Raw genomic sequence first — 19,159 nt, 5'->3', positions numbered from 1 at the left:
CGTTACCTAATCGTTTATTAAAGATTGTTAAGCTTACTATTTAATATTATCGCTATAATGCCGCATAGTATTAAGTTTATTTACTTATATATCGAGGCGTTTTTAATCAACTTAAAGATTAAAATTCATCAAACGTACCCTGAATTATATTATTATAAATCTAAATATTTTTCTTCTTTTTTTACCCGCTAACAAGCGCTCTCTCGCGTGCATCCGTTTGTTTATTTTACGCAAACATTTTCTATTTTACTTGTCTCGTTGAACAAGGAGGCGTAGTTACTGTTGTACGTATGTATGCACCGTTGTTCTTTTCTTAGTTGTGCCGTTAGTTCGCGATTCAACTGTTTTCAACGAATTATTGTTGCTACATGTAAATAGTACGATGTTAGAATGTATAATCAATTCTGCATTGTAACGGATTAATCAAGAGATTACAAGCCTTCCAAGTATGCGTTACTGGCACTTGTTTGCTAAGTAAGGAAGAAATTCATTAAATGACACGTATCCTAGCAAGTAACAATACACACTATCAATTATAATAAAGAGTATAATCCGTAAATAGACCGTCCTCGATATTTAAAAACACAAATTATTTTTTCTTTTTTTTTTTTTTGGTGACAAGAATCGAGTTTTTAACCTCGAAGCTCGTCGGGCTTTTTCACATTCTTCTTTTTTCGAGCCTATTTCGAGTAACAATTTTAATAGCATAAAGTTGTTCTCATTTAGAACTCGCAATTATAGTATACACACACACACCAGGAGATTAGTCTCACGAGTGTCGGAATTGTCTCGACCTGCGATAAGAGTGCAAGTTGATCTCGAGCGATTGTTCGTACTCGAACGATTCCCTCGAAATATATTGAAAAATACACTTGGGTGTTTCCCTAACGCAGAGTTCGACCTTGTATACTCCGCATTACACGAAACTGAAAAATGACAATCTCCCCCGTACCCCTCCATTACCCGTGAAATGCATGCGGTCGAATGGAGTACACCTCTCTAATCGACACGTGCACACGCTCGTTCTGATTGTTAGAGGCATGGAACTCCTCACCAGCAGGTATATACGATTGGAATCGCATTCCTAACCACAAGTTTGGAGAACAAGCAAACAGCGATTTGCAGCAGTAATCATGAGATATATAACATCAAAGGCTGACATTGAATAATCATCAGGGCGCGACAACATTGCGCCCTTTCCGTTCAAATCTATTCTCACCCCGGAGGGATATCCAAACTTGGAAACCTACGCAATAAAAGAAAGTTTGGATCGTTAAAGAGAGTGGTTTCCTTTATGTCTCCTTGAAATTGGTCTCCTTGAAATTACGGAGACAAACAGAAGAGTTCCACACATGCAGCGTGCCAAAGTTATTCAAAACAGTGAATCAGAGGTTAGATTACACGCTCTTGGAGATTCTGCCCCTCCTCGGCATTTAAATATGTTCATCGGGTGGTATTTCTGGACGAGAGTCAGTAAACGTCACGTGAACATCGTGGGAGTATCCGAAAATTCGGTCTCGTCTTTCTCCTTCTCTCTTGTCCGTAGGCGTCTGAAACGCACCCCGAGAACGTGCCTATTTAAGCTCCTCGCGCTTCCGCGACTGAATCAGACAGTCGATACTCGTATCTGTGAACCGCGTTGTATTTCTTCGCTCTAAGTTCTCCTTCTACGTGCGAAAAAAAGGAAAAGGTATTCAAAGGTGTGTGTCCGTTTGTCATTTGTTTGTAATCACGTCTCTTACATTTCTCACGTTCCAAAGAAATAGAAGTCGCTTGGGTAGTATTTGATTGTTTTGGAAGCTTATACTGTTTGCTTCTACTGGTTGTTTGTTCTTTTGTTTTTTTTTTTTTTGTATTTTTTAAATATTTTTTTTTTTGTTTTCTTTTTCTTCTTTCATCATTATGAGTGTAAATCGGTCAGTGTTCTTACTTTCGTTGGACGAAAAGAAAAAACGCGCAACGACGTTTCACCGTATGAAATAGTAACCTAAAATAGTAAGGATCCTAAGCTAACCGTACTTAAGGACTAAGTACACGTTTAGTATATGTCCCCTTAACGCGTCAAAAGTATCGGTATCACCTAATCCAATTAGCGTTAGAAATCCTAGGAACGCTGGTATTATGTCAATGTTCTTTTTTTTTTCTCCCTTCCACCTTCAAGGTCATCGATCATCGTCAACGATATTATCCGTTTGCGCGCGTTTAAAGATGGTTATCAACGCACGGTCTAATCATGAAAAAGACTAACACGCTTCTTAACGAAGAATCGCCTTCTACTATACGCGCATAGAAATGCATATATACGGTACACGTTTCGTGCTCCTCCCTTACTAAACACTAGAGAAGTTTCGTCCATGAAGATATCGAGGATAATAGTTTCACTTCGAAACGTAGTAGTTTAGTAGTAGTAGTAGCATTTGGAAACTTAGCGGTCTAACTTACATTTTAAGATACAATCGTCGAAAAGCATGATATAATTGTTAAGTACACTCTTTATTAAGTTCTGGGTTACGACACCATACGACACGCCTTTTTAATAAAGACGACGCTTTTCCCTTCTTTTCCTTCCTTATACATTGTTAACTGTTTCTCCTCCTACAATATTCCCTAACATCTTATATATTTTACCTTTCTTCGCTGTATGTTATTATCTCCTTTTAGTGTCCGAGATTAGTATTCTGATCGTAGGAATTAGTAAACGTTCTTAATTGCCGGAATACATAGACGGCCGTGGAACATAATTATTGTACGTTCTTCAATACGATTTTCCAATTAAAATGTTATTCGATCTTTATGCATCTCTGGTTTATATTTACTACAGCCGAGATTTTAACGTGCGTACAACTGGCCAGAATATTTATACAATTCCTGCCACTTATGCTTCGACTACTCCTAAAAACGAATAGAGTGGTACACTCTTGTTTCGTGTTTTTTTTTTTTGTCGTATCTACCTTCTATATACCTAGGCTCTTACACGTAATCTAAACCTATAGCATAAGTTACATTATGCGTAATTCGATGGAAATGCAATGTCTTAGTAGACTTTTCTTCTTTATCGTCCCTAACACGTTGTAAACGATATAAGTTCTAGATTCCCCTTAATAGGCGAGATCTCTGATTCACCGAAGAAACACAACCGCGTCTTTGATGTCATAAAACAAAAATTCGTCACACAATTCTTTGCCAATTCTAAATAGAAATTATTTTGATACTCTCATTTCGTGGACGGTTCACGTAAACTCTGTTACGCTCTATTCCTAAATGTTTGCCAATTTGATGTCGCGAATATTAATTTCTTAACGTTATATGCGCGGTGCGATTCTTCACAGAGTAATCTCCCTTTTTCTATTTTTATAGATGTTCGATTCTCAAATTTCCGATTAGAAATGTCAAATTATTTTGACTGTTGATCGAATGTAAGTCCCCGTTTAGAATATGTTAAACATATGTTTCGGTTAAATTCGTTTTGAATTAGATTTGAGTTAGCTAACGCGAGTATTGGATTGTGTCACGTGCACGTTCTTTAATTACGGCGAGAGACAATAGTGTTCGGCTTACGCTCTGGCAGCTATTCGTTTTTCGATGGAAAAGTTACGAATTACCGATTATCCGTGCGACGAAGATTCGGAACGAATCGCTACGGCTCCTACAGTTATTAGCCTCCTAAAAATCATCTGCTGTGCGTTCGAGTAAGACCCTAATTAATGTATTCGTCGATGAATATGCGCTCGAGGAAACGCGTAAACAATAATGGAACGACATTGTTGTAATTTGCTGTGTTAAAAATCGAGACATTTATTCTACGCTAATCTGCGGTAATAGCGACAGCTCTCGTGATGCTTAGTGATTTGTTCACTTTACGAAAAGATTCCTAAATTGGTCATCCTCGCGTTAATACTAGAAGACTCGCAATAAAAGAGAATCTGTTCCTTTCGTTTGAATTGTATCGTGATTTGGTGATTTTCGTTCTGGTGTCAGGACTGTTATTAATTACAGCCGTTGCCCGAGATGAATCTACTTAGATCGTGTTCCTTATTATAACACAATAACGATAGGCGATTGTGCGATTTGACACACGTTTACGTGCTTTCTTTCTTTTAAGCTCAAAGAAATCTGCCTGGCATGTTCTTAATTAAAAACAGCTTACAGCCTAACTCTTAATCCGTCAAACTTCTGTCTCACGTTATAAACGTTTAATTGTCCTGTAATATTATATTTAACCACATGTCAAAACGGAGTATCCTCCTTTCTTGTTATTTTCTCCTGTATATATCATCATTGCGCGATCTATACTACGTCCTGAAATCGAAAAGCAAGAACTGACCGATATTACTGATTTTCTTCATTGTTCATTACCGTTTCAGATGTCGGTGGTGCCATTGATATTCCGTGACTGGTGGGACGATTTAGATCGACCCATGTCCAGATTGATGGACCAACACTTTGGCAGAGGATTAAATCGAGACGAACTCCTATCACGGTTCTCCGATCTCAACCTCGACAGGCCTCTACGTTCGATCTTTCGCGATAGGTACTACCGTCCCTGGAGGAACGTGACGCCTCAGCCCTCGAGTGGATCGAGCACGATCCAGATCGACGACAAGGACAACTTCCAGGTTTGTGACCATTTTATGCGTCGACCTTTTTCAGATGTTTGTACGAGTAAATCGCGTAATCGACAATTGCGATGTGACTCTACTGCAAACTGAATTTAGACTTGCAAAGCCCCATGGGATGATGCAGGATACATCGAATGAATCGTAAGATTCTTATTGGATCTGGAGGATCAAAGCGTATGGTTCGTTTGATCTGTCTTTGTGTATGGTTAGGGAAATATAGATCCAATGACGTAGGTGGAAACATAGGCTCGGTTCTCTTGACGTTAATTTCTCGCTGTTGATCGGCGAACAAGGGAAGGTATTGTTGTTTCTAGTATTGTCGTTTTCTTACTCTTTGAGAAGCTTTTCAAGAATCATTTCATGGATTGATTGATTCGGCCATCGTTGATGTACTGTTGATAGGATTATAGAGAATCGCGAGCCATATCCATAGTTATCACTCGATGGTATCTAACCATACCTATTGTCAAAAACAATAGGTATAGCTAGGATTACCCTTCTGGTTCGAGTGGTAACTATGGATATGGATCAGATGTGATCTCTTTGGAAGACTACAGTTAATTAGGTGTCACTGGATTATCAAATCAACAATTACCGATAGAATAATAACGGATGTTTATATCTTACGAATTTATTGCGTCGCTAAGAAATCGTTTCGAATTAATATTTCGATTTACTTGAATTTAGAGACCTTTTCCTTTGGACAATTTGGAATAATTCAAAGCAATTTAGTTGGCACGCGTTCTCAGATAATCTGAGCAGTGTATGTACCCTATTGCTATTTCTGTCAATAGTACTATGTGTGATGCTTGCTAGAAACGAACCTGTGCGTTATCAAATTTCCTTTAGTTAAACGCCGATTTCAGGGCTAAGCAAGCGATTTACGTTTGATCTGTTGAACATAGTCCTTCCTGACACCAGTGATTCTACTCATTTTTGTTATTCGTTACAGCTTCTTCGTAACTCGTCCGATGGCCACTGAAAGTTGTCGATCGTAAATATATGTTATTAAGCGTGAAATCGTTGTTGGAGGAGGGGCGCGTGACACGCTTCGATTTTACACATTGTTCGTACAGTTTCACTTTGTGTAACGTTACTGTGGAACTCCGCGGGGATATTTGATTTCGATGTACGAAAGACGGCCTCAAGTCGCCGCTATACTTTGCATTAGAACGGTTAACAATATGACGTCATTACTATTTAATCGTGATATCTCGACGTGAATTATAGAATCTACGTCTCACTGGATGTTTTCTCGTTTCAAGAACTTGCGTTCAAGATCGTTATTGTACGTCACAGGATGGGAGAGTACTGCTGCAAGGGGCTGGACGTGGGATTTCTCTCGTCTTCAATAGGATGCCACGCGTACGTGGAATCCCATGGAAGAGGAGAGTTGAAAGAAAGGATTGAGAGTGTTTAGGGTCGCGTTAATTTGTTATAATGATCGAACAAGGTCGAGAACGAAGACAAAGGAGAGAAGACGATGTATTTTGTTTAACCGATTAGAAAATTAGCTGCAGCTTTTGTTAGATTTCGCTTATCAAAACGTCAAAAGGAAGATAGTTAATATTATACAGCTTGTCTAAAAGAGACAATTTGGTTCCTTAAACCTGGTTGAAGTTTGTTCGTGCAATTTCAAAAAACGTGTAAATCGTGATTCTTCAAATAAGTCGGACGCTTCGAATGTTTGAAATATACACGATATATGCGACACGACTTGAAGCAACTCTGTTAGTAAAGTAACACCCAAATAAATGTGCTTGAAATTCGTTGGAAATTTAACGCTCTATTATAATCTTTTATTGCTAGTATTCGATCGGATTTTGAAGATTCACAAAGATAATCCTTGTACGCGTCATTGCAAGCACCACGTATATATTCAGTTAACGGCTATCCCATAACTTTCGGCCGGAGCCAAAAAGTAATGGGATAGCCGTCGTTGGTCTTAGATCGTATGTAAAAAGTTAGTTGAAAGAAGATTAATTATTTGTCCAGCCAGTAAAAACGGATTGGTATTCGGAATATTAATTATTGCTAATGGCGTTGAGCGTTAAATTAGGCTTCGAAATAGCTACGAGTCAAAGGAAAACTCGAGGAAACGAAGAATAAAGAAAAATATTGGTCAAAGACCAATATTTCACGAGTAAAAGGTGCTTTCGATAAGAGGAACGAGCAAAAGAAAATATCAAAAGTAAGCGAACTTCTAAAAATGAATTTCAAAAAGACACTATATATATAGTATATAATATATAATGTATAATGTATAATATATAATATATAACATATATTTCATATAAGTATCTCAGCTAATTACGAAAATACGTATGACACGAGGTGGCTCTGTTAAATTTTAAGCAATAGTGAGGCAATAGCCACCAATCAGACCCGCATTCCTTTGCCTATCAAATTTCTCATCTCTGCACAATTATATACACATATTACGAAGCTTGTAAGTTCAAAGATCAGAAAAAGTTATCTTTTTTGTCTACGTATCGGTATATTTGATATTTCGAACTGGATAAAACGCCTGGAATATTTGTAACCTTTCGAGCATAGAATGTTTAAAGCACATCACACACACTCGACACTTCCCTTTCTCGTAGATTTTTTCTGCTTCTAATTGTTTTAGCTGTTTTACACCGAATACAAATTGTTCTCGTTTGGTTTGTCTTTCTTAAGTAACCGTTGTAACTTAGTAACTCTCGCTTTGATATCAAGGGATTATTTGAAAGCTTCTTTAAGTAATTATATCGCCACAAGCTAAATATGTTCAATAATTTGAGTACACTGGATTAGAACAGGCTAAACATTTACTGGCCCATCTCTCTCTTTTTTACTGTTTCTCTTTTATCATAATATCGTGCAATTGGAGTTTCTTTAATACAGTGAGCGAAATATTTGTTCCACTATTTCGCGGTTTAACGGTCGATTAACTTAGGCTGAGACAATCTAAAGTGATAACCTTTTCTTTTTATATTGTTGTCATTTATGAATTTTTATCATAGGTGTCGTCCAATAAGTACAGAACGTGTTGGAAATATATATCCGTGTTTAAGAAGATAAGAAATCAAATGAAATGAACGAAACGTCGTATCTCGAAATCTCGAATGTATCGAATATTATTTTTCAAGACCTAGAAACCTAGTTGTGGAACGTAAAGAAAGAAGGAAGTGGGAACGAAATTAGCGCATTCGTAAAGGGAAATACAGAAAGAATTAAAGGAGATAGTGTAACTCAAAAAAGATAAAGAGAAGGAATTAATGAAGCCAAACGAAAAAAAATATTAACTAAAAATATCAAATATCTCTACGATTGAAAAGTAATACTATCAACGCAACGTTTCAATACAGAACTGTTATAATGAAGCAATTCGATCATCGAATTAAAAGTAATTATAACAGAAGAAACAAAAAAAAAAAATAAAAAAAAAGGGGGGAAGGGGACACAATCTTCAAGAAATACAATCAACGAAACGAACGAAAGAACTGGAACACCAGAAGGCCCGAAAACCGATTTCTGTTTCTGCCACTACTACTACTACTATTACTACTACTGCTGCTGCTGTTGCTGCTGCTGCTTTCCCCCAGCATATTCTTTCTCTGCTGCATAATTCTCTATCTCAAGTTTGACACATAAAGGATTCTAAAAATTGATTTCTCTCCTCGCCTTACAACCCTCTCTTTTCAAATGGTTCACAGCTCTGTGTAGTGGTATAAAGATTCGGAACGTTTTTCGGGGCTATTACAATTTCAATTTTTGGTTCCTTCTCCTTTTATATATATATATATATGTATATAGGGACCCCCTCCCTCAAGAAAGAGGGGGCTTAAAAATGTTGTGGTAAGATGAAGTCAGGTCTCGAAAACTACTATTTTTCTTCAAAAAAACTCGAATAGCGAAAAATTGTCAAAATTTTGTAGCAAAAGAAGTTTTGTTTACACACAATTCGAAACGTACACGCGACTATTTTCTGACAAACACACGCTTTATTATGCCGGAAGTTCCTTCCAAAAATCACAGTTTAACCGGCTTTCGCCATTCTCGTTTCTTTGTTTTTTTCTCTTTAACTTTTACACTCGCAAATGGATTTTGTTTCCGTTTCAACAAACGATACCAAATACCTTGAAATATTCAAAGAGGACGACTTTTCTTTGTCATTGAAATCCGGAAAAAAAACGGATCGTTACATGGATATCGTATCAGTCTTCTTTTTGCTTCTTCTTTATTTTTTGTCGACAGAAAGAATCGAGAAAGTGTGAGGTGTGTCGGAGCACCCCCCTGAAATGGGGGCGCCTCTCGGACTAAAAAACGGCTTTCCCTTAAAACTTTCAGATCTCTTTTTTGTTTCGCTATATATATAATAATCTCTATATAAAAATAAATGCTTCTCGAATCATCAACGACAGGACCATAGAAAACGATTCAATACGAAATATTCTATATGTACAAAAATGCAAGCGCACAATGTGTCGCTCTTGCTCTCTCTCTCTCTCTCTCTCTCTCTCTCTCTCTCTCTCTATTCAATATGCAGCAGCACTGGAGATTTAAAATTTGTTTGACGGTCTCTTACTACTTTGCCCGAAATGTACGAAAGAAAGTGAAGGTTCTTCGTATCATCCTGCACAAGCTCTTTCCTTATTTTCTAACTTTGAAAATTGCTCCCCGGGTCCTGGGATCACGCTGGTATCACCCGAAGAACCGCGGTTCGCTTTTACTCTGCTGTCACTGATGCGTTTACCCTCGCTTTCTTTCACTTAATGTTTGTTTCCAAAGTGAAGCTGCTAACCACGAGATAAATTGTTGATCAAAGTACAAAACACGCGTGTCAACGTGACGATTCTGTTTCTCTCTTTTTGCTCAATAGTAGAAAATGATTCCACCTGCTACTTGTATACTTTGCACGCACGTCTTTCTTACGAGTGAACAAAAAAAAAAGGGGAGGAAACGATGTTCCAGATAGATGTGTTTATCAGCTACATCTTCTCGGTTTGCTCGTTCTCAACGGTTACATTCACGTAGAATGGAAATTACAAAACACTGGTGTTACATGAAAAATACAGGACGAGAATGAAAAATAAGAAAAAACTTTGCAACGGGTAGAAAATAGAAAAAGCTGGGATTAACTCCTACATATTTTTTCTTTCCTACTGTGTCTTCATGTTCTATAAACTCCGGCGACCTTCGTAACTAGAAGTTACTACGTGGACAAATTGAGTTAACCGGAAGAACGGCTTTTATTTGATAGGTACTTCTTTTCTTCCACTGAGTTACGCTTTTTTCTCTCTCGAGTACTATTAGAGTGATTAAAGAAGGCTTTAGAAACGGTTGTGCGTATGGTGGCTAAATAGCTAATAGTTGTAAATTTCTCGTGTATCCAACAGACAGATACCTAAGGTCTTCCGAAGGGGAAAACTTGTTATCTTGATATACAGACTGACTGGTTAACAAATTAATTATAAATGCAGATTTCGGAAGCAGGCGAAGGCTGCCTTCGCCTGCCTTAAAGCGGCGGTAATTTAAATGAGCGAGCCTCTTTCGATAATCGGTGTTGTGAAAAGCCTGGATACTTAAATTTCGCAATAAAAGATGATTTGTATCTTTTTTTTTCTTTTTTGTTGGTAGATTTAACAGAATACAAACGTGTGTAATCAAGAATTGGATGGTAGAAATATATTTCAATGGTCGTATGGATCTCTGTTATGGCCTCTTTGATACATCGTATCGGTTACTACACGCAACATCGTGTTCCTAAAAAATGATAGTTTTCCCCGTTCGACCTGTCTTAACTGCTTCGTTCTGATCTGCGCAGGTAATATTGGACGTTCAACAATTCTCACCGGAGGAGATCACGGTGAAGACGGTCGGTAACAACGTTATTGTCGAAGCCAAACACGAGGAGAGACAAGACGAGCACGGATTTATCAGCAGACACTTCGTACGGAGATACGTCTTGCCTCCATCTCACGATGTGATCAATATTACCTCGAGCCTTTCTTCGGATGGTGTTTTAACTATCACGGCACCCAAAAAGGTAACGAGACGAAGAGGAGAGCTCGGTGGCGAATCCGAGCGAAGGACTCGCCCGACGCTTCTCGATTCGCAAAGCTAGAGCGCACTTTAGGAAAATGATCCGTTCTCTTCCTAGCCTTCTTTTGTTTTGTTTTTCTATTGTTTTTGTATCTTTTCCCCGTTCTATTTGATTCGGTATACTTATTTTTTGTTCTCAATTCCAACGTTCCGTGTGCCCTTGTAGTAGAGTATTCGTTTAGACAAGATGGTGCCGACGATTTATTCTCGACCTCAAACTACGAGTCTGCTCTAAACTATAAAAAGAACGTCACGTTGAATTAAAGACTTTCACGTGGATGAGGCACATTCGTAAAAGTATTCGTAACAATGTTTATCGACTTTAACTCGATAAATAACTCAAGGAGCAAAATTTCTGTATAATTGTAAAAGATATAGTATATAATTTTTAGTTGATCAAAGATATATATATATATGTATATATACATATAATCGAATGTCTAGTAATAGTAATGAAAAAAAAAAAAAAGGTCAACTTGGAAGTAGTTAAAATCGATAAAGTCCGAAACTAGCGAGTGCTCCTCATCTAGATGTCAATTAAAAGATCAGGGAGTACTTTACGATTCACTCAGCATTGAGAAGACATCGTGAAAATACACTATAGACGTATTTGACATAGAGAGGCTAAGGGCGACATCTATATAACTGATGTGTAACTAAACAGGCTAGAGTGACGCTACGTATCAACAATTTTGATTCGAAAGGATTTTTGAAATATGGTTCAAAAGAGAATTCTTTGAAATGTGAAATATTTCCAAATTTATATAGATTTATAGCTTATGGTATTATTTTAAATAAGAATATAATATCACGAATTGCATAATTAAGTAGCGACACTATGAGCCCTAATGTTAATTTTCTGATCTTATATTAGCGTTAAAACTGTAGAACAATAGAAATACGTCGGTTCAATGACCGCTTACCTAATGCCTGTATCTCGAGGTGCTCTTCTCAAATAGTTCAAAATGTGTGAGGAAATTTCGAACTCTAATCTGACCAGATTATGGTTGCGTACGGATTGTTCAAGCACCGACCCCGTAGGGTTCACTATAAAAACAAATATAAAAAGCCTCGTTCATTTGTTTCGTGATCGCTTTTACGATCTATATAACGACTTAGTTTTTTATGTTATCATTTTCTTTCAGGGAGAGACACCTAGCGGAACTGAACGAATCATTGAAATCACGAAAACAGGAGAACCGGCGAGTAAACCGGTCAAAATAGAAACGACTACGGAAGAAAAATAATAATCACGACCGAAGTATTTTGACATAATCTTTTTTTTACATTTACGTTATATAGAGAGTTCTTTTAGTTATATAAAGATATATAGAGTTTTATATAGAGTTCTTATAAAATAATTCGGTAGAATTTTATATGATATTATAAATCGGAAAAAATTATATAAAAACACACATATATACATAACTGTTAAAACCCTTGGGTTAAATTTGTTATAAAATGATATAGAAAATTTTCATCAAGAATAATTCATCAAAGTGTACCATATATTTCTTAAATAATTGCTAATATCAAACTAGCTTCAACGTTATTGCTTCTGCTTTATCTTTTACGTATCTGATAAATTCAATACTCGATAATTTATTTAAAGTCAAAGCGTAAATTGTCATAGCAATATATTTCAATGTATCTACTGTAAAACAAAAGTAATATCGCAGAAGCGAAAGCTTTCAATAAACCCAAACCACAAAACTACAATTTAAAAAAAGAATCCAAACCACTTAAAAGGAATACCCACGGTAAACTGTCGCGCTCCGCACCGAATCCGTCTCGTCTACATTTTCTCGTCGTGTTGTCAGCAGCCTCGTGGACCACGTAAAAGAAGTAGAGGTATGTTCACTGGTTGGTGGGTCTTCGGGTGTTCGCTGCGTCTGAACTGAACGAAAGTTTATTTACGAATGCGCCGAGCCAAGCCGGCCGGCCCTCTTATATAGCCGTGCGGCGTCGCAGTACTGAATGTTCGAGAAGTTACGCCGGCAACCGGCACCTAATGCGCATTTTCTTTCGACTCATGATTTCTATATTTATTCCATCATTTATTCAACAGCTACTCATACCATCGTGTTCCTCGTACCATAAACTATCATTCAATGACACAGTTATCGCTATTTAACTGATTTTTGTGGAAAAAACAAGCAAAATCCGAGTATTGATCGGGGAGGCAACGACGAGATTTCTGGCACAATCTCCCACCTGGTCCCCACCATAACCTCACTCACACAAACGTACATTTCCTTCCTCTATACCTATATATTTACACTTCGAATGGTTGGATTATGTGCGTGATAGAAACAAGGAACGACTAACCTCGTATTATTTGGCTATTTGTTTTCGTCGTAACGTCAGGGGAAAGGGCTACTCCTTAGAAATACTACGTAGTTTCCGAAGTCAAGGACAGTTTGAGGTTGTCTTTAACGATGCCATTTACTACGCGTGATTTTTCAGACGCTTATAGGCCACGCCTCGTTTGTCGTTAATTATTTTAACAATACAAACATCGAATCTTTGGAAACATTTTTCGATCTCTTACAATGTTAGCTTGCATTCAACAAGCAAAACGAGTATTTTACCTTTACACGAGTGCTTCTCTTGTTTGTGCTATCTTTAATAACTCGAGATAAGATTTCATTTTTGTTCTTCTGCAAGTATGAGTGAGATAACGTTGTTATCGTACATAAGTCTATAGATGGTAATGAACAATTCGGTGCATATCTTTATCAGAATTACTGCTGAATCGCTAATCAAAGGGACAGGTCACAACAAGTGATCTTATATGATCAATTTTCGAAAAACACACATTTCTAGAAAATATTAAGTATCTATTTTTTCCATTGAGCGCGAATACCAGAAGTTCGTTCTGTGAAGTCACTCTCAAGGTGGGGAGAGCAATGGTCAGTTAATGAAGCAAAATCCCGGCCAGGTTACATGGCGTATTTCGTCATGAAAGCTGCGTAGTTATCCCAAAACATATGTTTGCTAGAAACGAATTCCATCGATACGGTAGGACAGAAAGGTAAATAAAAGGAGGATAAAGAAGCTCGTTACTTTAAGACAATTCGGAGGCACGATCATAACTCTGACCCATGTCACGCAATAATAGCATCATGTTTGCAAATATACACGAGCTACATATATGTATAGCGCGATACAGGTCAGCATTCTGAGGTTAATGAGGTTGATCATGGCAGGAAAAGTAACGTGACACGTTAATCACGTGTTAATTTTATCGCATTTACTCAATCACGTGTCACAACGACCTTCCAAAACCAACGACGCTTATGCAAAGGGCGCGTATTATTGCGCAATACAGGCTTCACGTGACAGCTGTAGCTCTATCGATTTTTCGTATGCGTCTTCTGACCTAATGCGTAGTATCTTGCTTGAAGGGCGCGTAACTGATGCAAGTTTATTCATGGGAATAAGAATCGTGGCCAAGATCCCTACGATATAAAATCTTTTGTGCAGCTTTTCAAACATGTAATATACAATAATGAAAACTGGAATAATTTTAAGGGTTGAATGATGAAAGGAAAATTACCAGGCAGCCTGGCCATAGAAGCGGCAGCATAAAGCTGAGCAGATGTTCGCGATAAATTCACACACAACCGGGAGGGGCAAGAACAGAACCGGAATATGTCTATCGACATATGTATCCAGCTGGATGCAGACCGCGTGTCTCCTAATGTTTTCATTGCTCTCTCAGGTGCACGAATGCGTAACATTCTGAAATGATACGGTTTTGTAGCTGCTTAACAACTCGATATATACATATACGCACGTATATGTGTGTATAATATAGTCGGACGATGCTCGTATGGAATACTATAAATTTAATATCGTTGTCTATGCAACCGCTGAGTCGTCGGATATATTTAAAAACTAGCATATAGTTAACGATACTGATCTTCGCATGGCTTAATGCATTGTCACGTTCGTGGTGTTTGTGCGCCTTGCTGATTATGGATGTTCAACATTCAAACGTTGTTTTATCAACCGTTGCGTCGCACGCAATAGCGGCCATCTTCTTATCGACCGAGTTCACCTTTTAATACGTTTTAACGTCGCGTCAACTACACATATACATGATATTAGCAACGATAATGAGGATTGAAAATATTATGGGGATTCAATTTTGTTATATAACATCGTGCTTATCAAGAAGGAGAAAAATTTGGTTTCTGTCATTGAGATTTTGGATTTTATTCTCATAGAAACAAATAATATTATTAACAATAGAAGAAATGAATCAATTGAAAACAGAAACAACGTGTTTCAAATGCTCCAGTCTCAGTCTCCAGAACGTTCCATGGATGGATGCAGCGGGTAATCGATAGTTGCAGCGGTTGAATTTTATTCTATATATATAGAATAAAACTCACATATGTGTGTGTGTGTATTACGCGCACGCGTGTGTATAGAAAAATAGAAAAAGAGAGAAACGTCCATCTATATGTATATAATAAATGTACCAGAGTACTTGTAATGACGTGCTTTTGATCACGTACTCTTGGGTCGTTCCTTTTGAACGAGTAGAACAACGTCTAAATGCGCAATTAGCCCTGATCTCGGAAAAGTAAAATTCTCATGAACTGTTCGAAAATATATTACGCGTAAAGCTATGTCGAAATATATGGGAGGTTTCCTTAATTACAGCTTACGCAGATACGCACAGTTAGACCAAATTATACATTACACGATTAATACATATTCCGCTGCGGCTACCATAACCTGAGAACTATCTCCCTGTTTTGTGTTTCCTCTTTGTTTTTACAACATGTTGCGGTTAGAAATCCGATACCGTTTACATATAGGGTGGCGATGCACATAAAAACAAGTCGTTGTTAAAATTTATTGTCAAAGAGCTTTAAAGTAAAAATTAACTTTTTAAATAATCGATTCGTTCATTAATACGGCAACTCAATCTGGTGAAATAATTGGATGTCTATAACTGGTGGTTATTTAGTGGTGCTCCTGACGGTATATTTTATGAAAAAAAGTATTAAGACGTTGTGTGGAAGAACTAATAATAGGTTTATACCCAATGATTGTCACCTCGTTTCACGTATTGATCTTTACATAATAAAGCGCAACTCGGAAAAAACAAACATTTGTTTCCATTACGTTTCCATTTTCGTCTAGACTGGTATGATATTCATTATACATAGATAAAATGGTTACAGGGACACGTTGCACGTCAACTTTACTTTAATAAAAAAATAAAAAGGTAATGATGCTTCCAAATCTAAGAAATTTTATAACTTCAGATACTGCAAATGCAATTTGTGAATTGAAAATAAAATACACAACTGGCAAGCAGGTGTTTTGTTACACCGTAAGTAATTTAACCCCCAAGACGTAGAACACAAGTGTGATTGGAGCTTAAAATTCTAGAGCCGCCCTATTGATTCAAATTGTGACGACGTATTTGTGGAACATGAATCTGCGCAGAATTTTCATGTCAGAAATAAACCTTTCCACGTCGTCACCTGACTACGTTCTTAAAGTAGTTATTTGTCTAGTGTGTACATACATTGATTAGATTGGTTCATTAAAGCAGATCATTGAGGAAAATGCTGAGCACCTTGAGAAAATAGAATAGCTTTAAATAGAAATCGTATGAACTGTATGATTAAAAAATACTTGGAAGATACTCTGACACTCTAAATACTGTATGTACCTACTTAGAAGAAATTACGTCTCATTTCGATTTTTTAATGAACTTAAATATATTTTTTGTATATAAATATGTGAATTTTTAAATTAGACATATTGAGAATTGTTGCATCACTTAGTACAAGTTACTCTCATATCATCCGGCAATATTAAATAATTTGAATTAAAGAAATCGTTACATTATTTATACATCCTACAACTACATAACCATAAAATAATTAATCTATAAATCACACTTACACTGTTAAATAGTAAGTAAGTGATGTCAATTTTGTTGAAATAATACAAGATGAGATAAATATATACGAGATAAATGCAATATACATTGATGGAAATACAGTGCACGCTATACTTTAACGTGCAGCGACACCCGTGGTGGCGTCATTGAACTACTTTAGATATTATGGAATACTGTTGCTAACGGTCGATAATGAATAATCGTACCTTAACACGGTTATCAAGCAGCTTCCTCGCCCTTTACTAATACGAGATTTTCTTCCTTAAAATTTTTTTCTTCTTTGGCATGTATATCTTGCAACGATGCTTTAATCGACTTCATTTCTATATACCTAAGATGATCTTGCAGGTCCTGTACGTCCGCTTTTTTCTCCGCAAACAGATACACATATGTATATGTTCCAAGGAAAGCACCTGCAGTCGGTCCGAACCAGTAAATCTAGAAAAATTTTTATGAAAGCAAGAAAAAATAACGATTATCGCTACTTATGATATAATCTAATCAGCGCACTGTGAACAAATATTTGCACTGCTCTTTTCTCAAACCTACGAGGTATCATCTCCGAACCGATAACGTTAACAAGGGAAATCTAAAGTGCGGAAACTTGTTTTTTATCGAGTACGATGAAGATTAAAGTTTAAGATCGTAAGATTATATAAAATATTACGCTGGAAAGATTTGTGTTAATCTTGCAGAGGCATCAAATAAATTATATTATTCAGTAATAAAACTCAGCTCACCCATTGATCCGTCCAATTCCCATTCCAAAACGCTGGGCCGAAAGTACGCGCAGGATTCATACTACAACCAGTGTAAGGACTCTAAAAAAGTATATTTTCCAAAATATACACATGAATAAATATCTTGTGTTTTCTAAACTGCCATATTTTTAATTGTGAAATTTTTTACCGCCGCGAGTGAAATGCCAACAACAGAGAACCCAAATCGGATCGCCGTGGAATCTGTTGTATGAGCGCACCTTGGGTCCCAAGTAGCGCACGCTGCGCAAAGTATGAACGACGTACAAAGAATTTCGATTAAAATGGCTTGCGTGGTGTTGATTCCAGGATGAACGACAGTTACACAATGGCCCACCGATGAATTAGAATATCCATCATTGAACAACTCGGGCGGAGTTATTGTCTGTTCCATTAAAATTACAATTAAACGAACGTTCAGTACAGTAGTTAACAAGATTTTATCATCGCGATATATCTATGACGTATCGGTTTATCGTTAAAGTCTGACGTCAGATTAGTGTAAGAAAGATAATTTTTCATCTTCTAATCGTATAAAAATTTACAAAGAATGCTTTAGACTCGTGTAATACGTATACAAAGTGTTATGTAATATGTTCAATCAATATAATAATTTATATATATGCATAAGTGAAAATTCGACGTATATCGCGTATAATTACTGTCTATAGCGATTTAAATCAGTTCAAAATTATGTGATACGTTTTATACAAATACAAAGATACAAAGTTATTGCAGAAAAATCGATCGTTTTAGTTAATTATGTTCGTACAGTAGTAATAAAACTAAAAATTCGTACCATTAGTAATCCATATCCGATAGTAGCTCCAATGAATTGTGCTATTGCATAGAGAATACCCGTTGGAATGGTTTTAATTCCAAGAATAACTGCCCCTATGGTGACAGCAGGATTTAAATGCGCACCGCTTATATGTCCTAACATCTATAATAATAATTAGATTTTCTATAATCGCAGTGATAAATTAAATAAATAATCGCAATGTTACAATGGGCCTCATAAAGCTTATTTCTCCTTTCTTCGATTTTTTTTTTACAAAATGTAAAATATTCTTACCATAATCAAAAGGTTGACAGTCATACCGAATGCCATAGATGTCTGTAATGGCGGTGGCAATATCGGTCCCATCGTCCCTAAAGAACCCATGCAACCAATGAACAGAAGTATCGCAGTGCCCAGCACTTCGGCGATGAACATCGTGGTCGTACCTTTTTGCACAGACCACATTGAGCCTGAAAAACACCAGAACACGTTGAATTCTTTCATCAGGTTCCGACTAATTTCGATAAACTCACTTTGGGAATCTTTGCTGCGGGTGTCGTTCTCCATGGTATCCCTGCGAGCCTTTAACTTGAACTAACAGCTACCGTAACGATGCTTTTACCGCAATCAGTACTCGAATTCCGTTCGACAATACTAATCATCGGTGGCTATCATACTCCGCAATAATGTGAAAAAAGAGAGTCTTATCGAAGAGTGTGAACGATATGTTGCATTCTTTGTCCAATCAGTGCTTGATTATGCAGCTCAAGAGGAGTTACAAGAAATTTCATGTTTTTCCAAAGCTCTGACTCAGAGCTTACGTTAGATCCTATCAAAAGACATCGTACAGCTTTACTAACCTTTTTGTGGAAGAAGATTTTATTACCGGTAAGGGAAAAATTGCACGAGTTACATAAATGCTACAAGCAAATCGCACGCGCATTTCAAGAAAATGACCAGAACACGAGTAAACGTTTTGAAC

At 37.0% G+C, this 19,159-nt stretch overlaps 2 protein-coding genes and 1 long non-coding RNA gene across 3 annotated transcripts; 1 reads left to right on the top strand and 2 right to left on the bottom strand.

The window, feature by feature from the left end:
- The first annotated feature begins 4,241 nt into the window (after positions 1–4,241).
- LOC117234759 (protein lethal(2)essential for life-like) lies at positions 4,242–12,210 on the top strand. Its single transcript, XM_033496259.1, has 4 exons — positions 4,242–4,616; positions 10,429–10,650; positions 11,852–12,008; positions 12,054–12,210. Exons 1-3 carry the CDS (start codon positions 4,365–4,367, stop codon positions 11,951–11,953), a joined length of 576 nt encoding a protein of 191 aa, XP_033352150.1. The 5' UTR covers positions 4,242–4,364; the 3' UTR covers positions 11,954–12,008; positions 12,054–12,210.
- LOC117234760 lies at positions 7,903–12,650 on the bottom strand. Its single transcript, XR_004493566.1, has 3 exons — positions 12,466–12,650; positions 11,630–11,753; positions 7,903–10,942 (listed from the first exon to the last, which is right to left on the bottom strand). It is a non-coding gene; the product is annotated as an uncharacterized LOC117234760 (long non-coding RNA).
- A 3,369-nt stretch (positions 12,651–16,019) lies between these two features.
- Positions 16,020–18,843, bottom strand: LOC117234757 (aquaporin AQPAe.a-like). Its single transcript, XM_033496257.1, has 6 exons — positions 18,711–18,843; positions 18,472–18,647; positions 18,196–18,339; positions 17,548–17,781; positions 17,379–17,459; positions 16,020–17,076 (listed from the first exon to the last, which is right to left on the bottom strand). Exons 1-6 carry the CDS (start codon positions 18,742–18,744, stop codon positions 16,858–16,860), a joined length of 888 nt encoding a protein of 295 aa, XP_033352148.1. The 5' UTR covers positions 18,745–18,843; the 3' UTR covers positions 16,020–16,857.
- Between the last annotated feature and the right edge of the window lie 316 nt (positions 18,844–19,159).

Source organism: Bombus vosnesenskii, unplaced genomic scaffold (assembly GCF_011952255.1).
Source record: "Bombus vosnesenskii isolate JDL3184/JDL3185 unplaced genomic scaffold, Bvos_JDL3184-5_v1.1 scf7180000013308, whole genome shotgun sequence".
Taxonomy (NCBI): Eukaryota; Metazoa; Arthropoda; class Insecta; order Hymenoptera; family Apidae; genus Bombus; species Bombus vosnesenskii.
This window is presented reverse-complemented; position numbering and strand designations above follow the sequence as displayed.

Bases quoted from the DNA above. Each gene is read 5' to 3' on its own strand.
- LOC117234757 (XM_033496257.1), bottom strand. From the start codon at position 18,744: ATGGAGAACGACACCCGCAGCAAAGATTCCCAAA. The intron at 18,648-18,710 runs GTGAGTTTATCG...GGTGTTTTTCAG, and splicing joins CCGCAGCAAAGATTCCCAAA to GCTCAATGTGGTCTGTGCAA. The intron at 18,340-18,471 runs GTAAGAATATTT...TTATTATTATAG, and splicing joins CTGTCAACCTTTTGATTATG to ATGTTAGGACATATAAGCGG.
- LOC117234759 (XM_033496259.1), top strand. From the start codon at position 4,365: ATGTCGGTGGTGCCATTGATATTCCGTGACTGGTGGGACGATTTAGAT. The intron at 4,617-10,428 runs GTTTGTGACCAT...TGATCTGCGCAG, and splicing joins ACGACAAGGACAACTTCCAG to GTAATATTGGACGTTCAACA. The intron at 10,651-11,851 runs GTAACGAGACGA...ATTTTCTTTCAG, and splicing joins CTATCACGGCACCCAAAAAG to GGAGAGACACCTAGCGGAAC.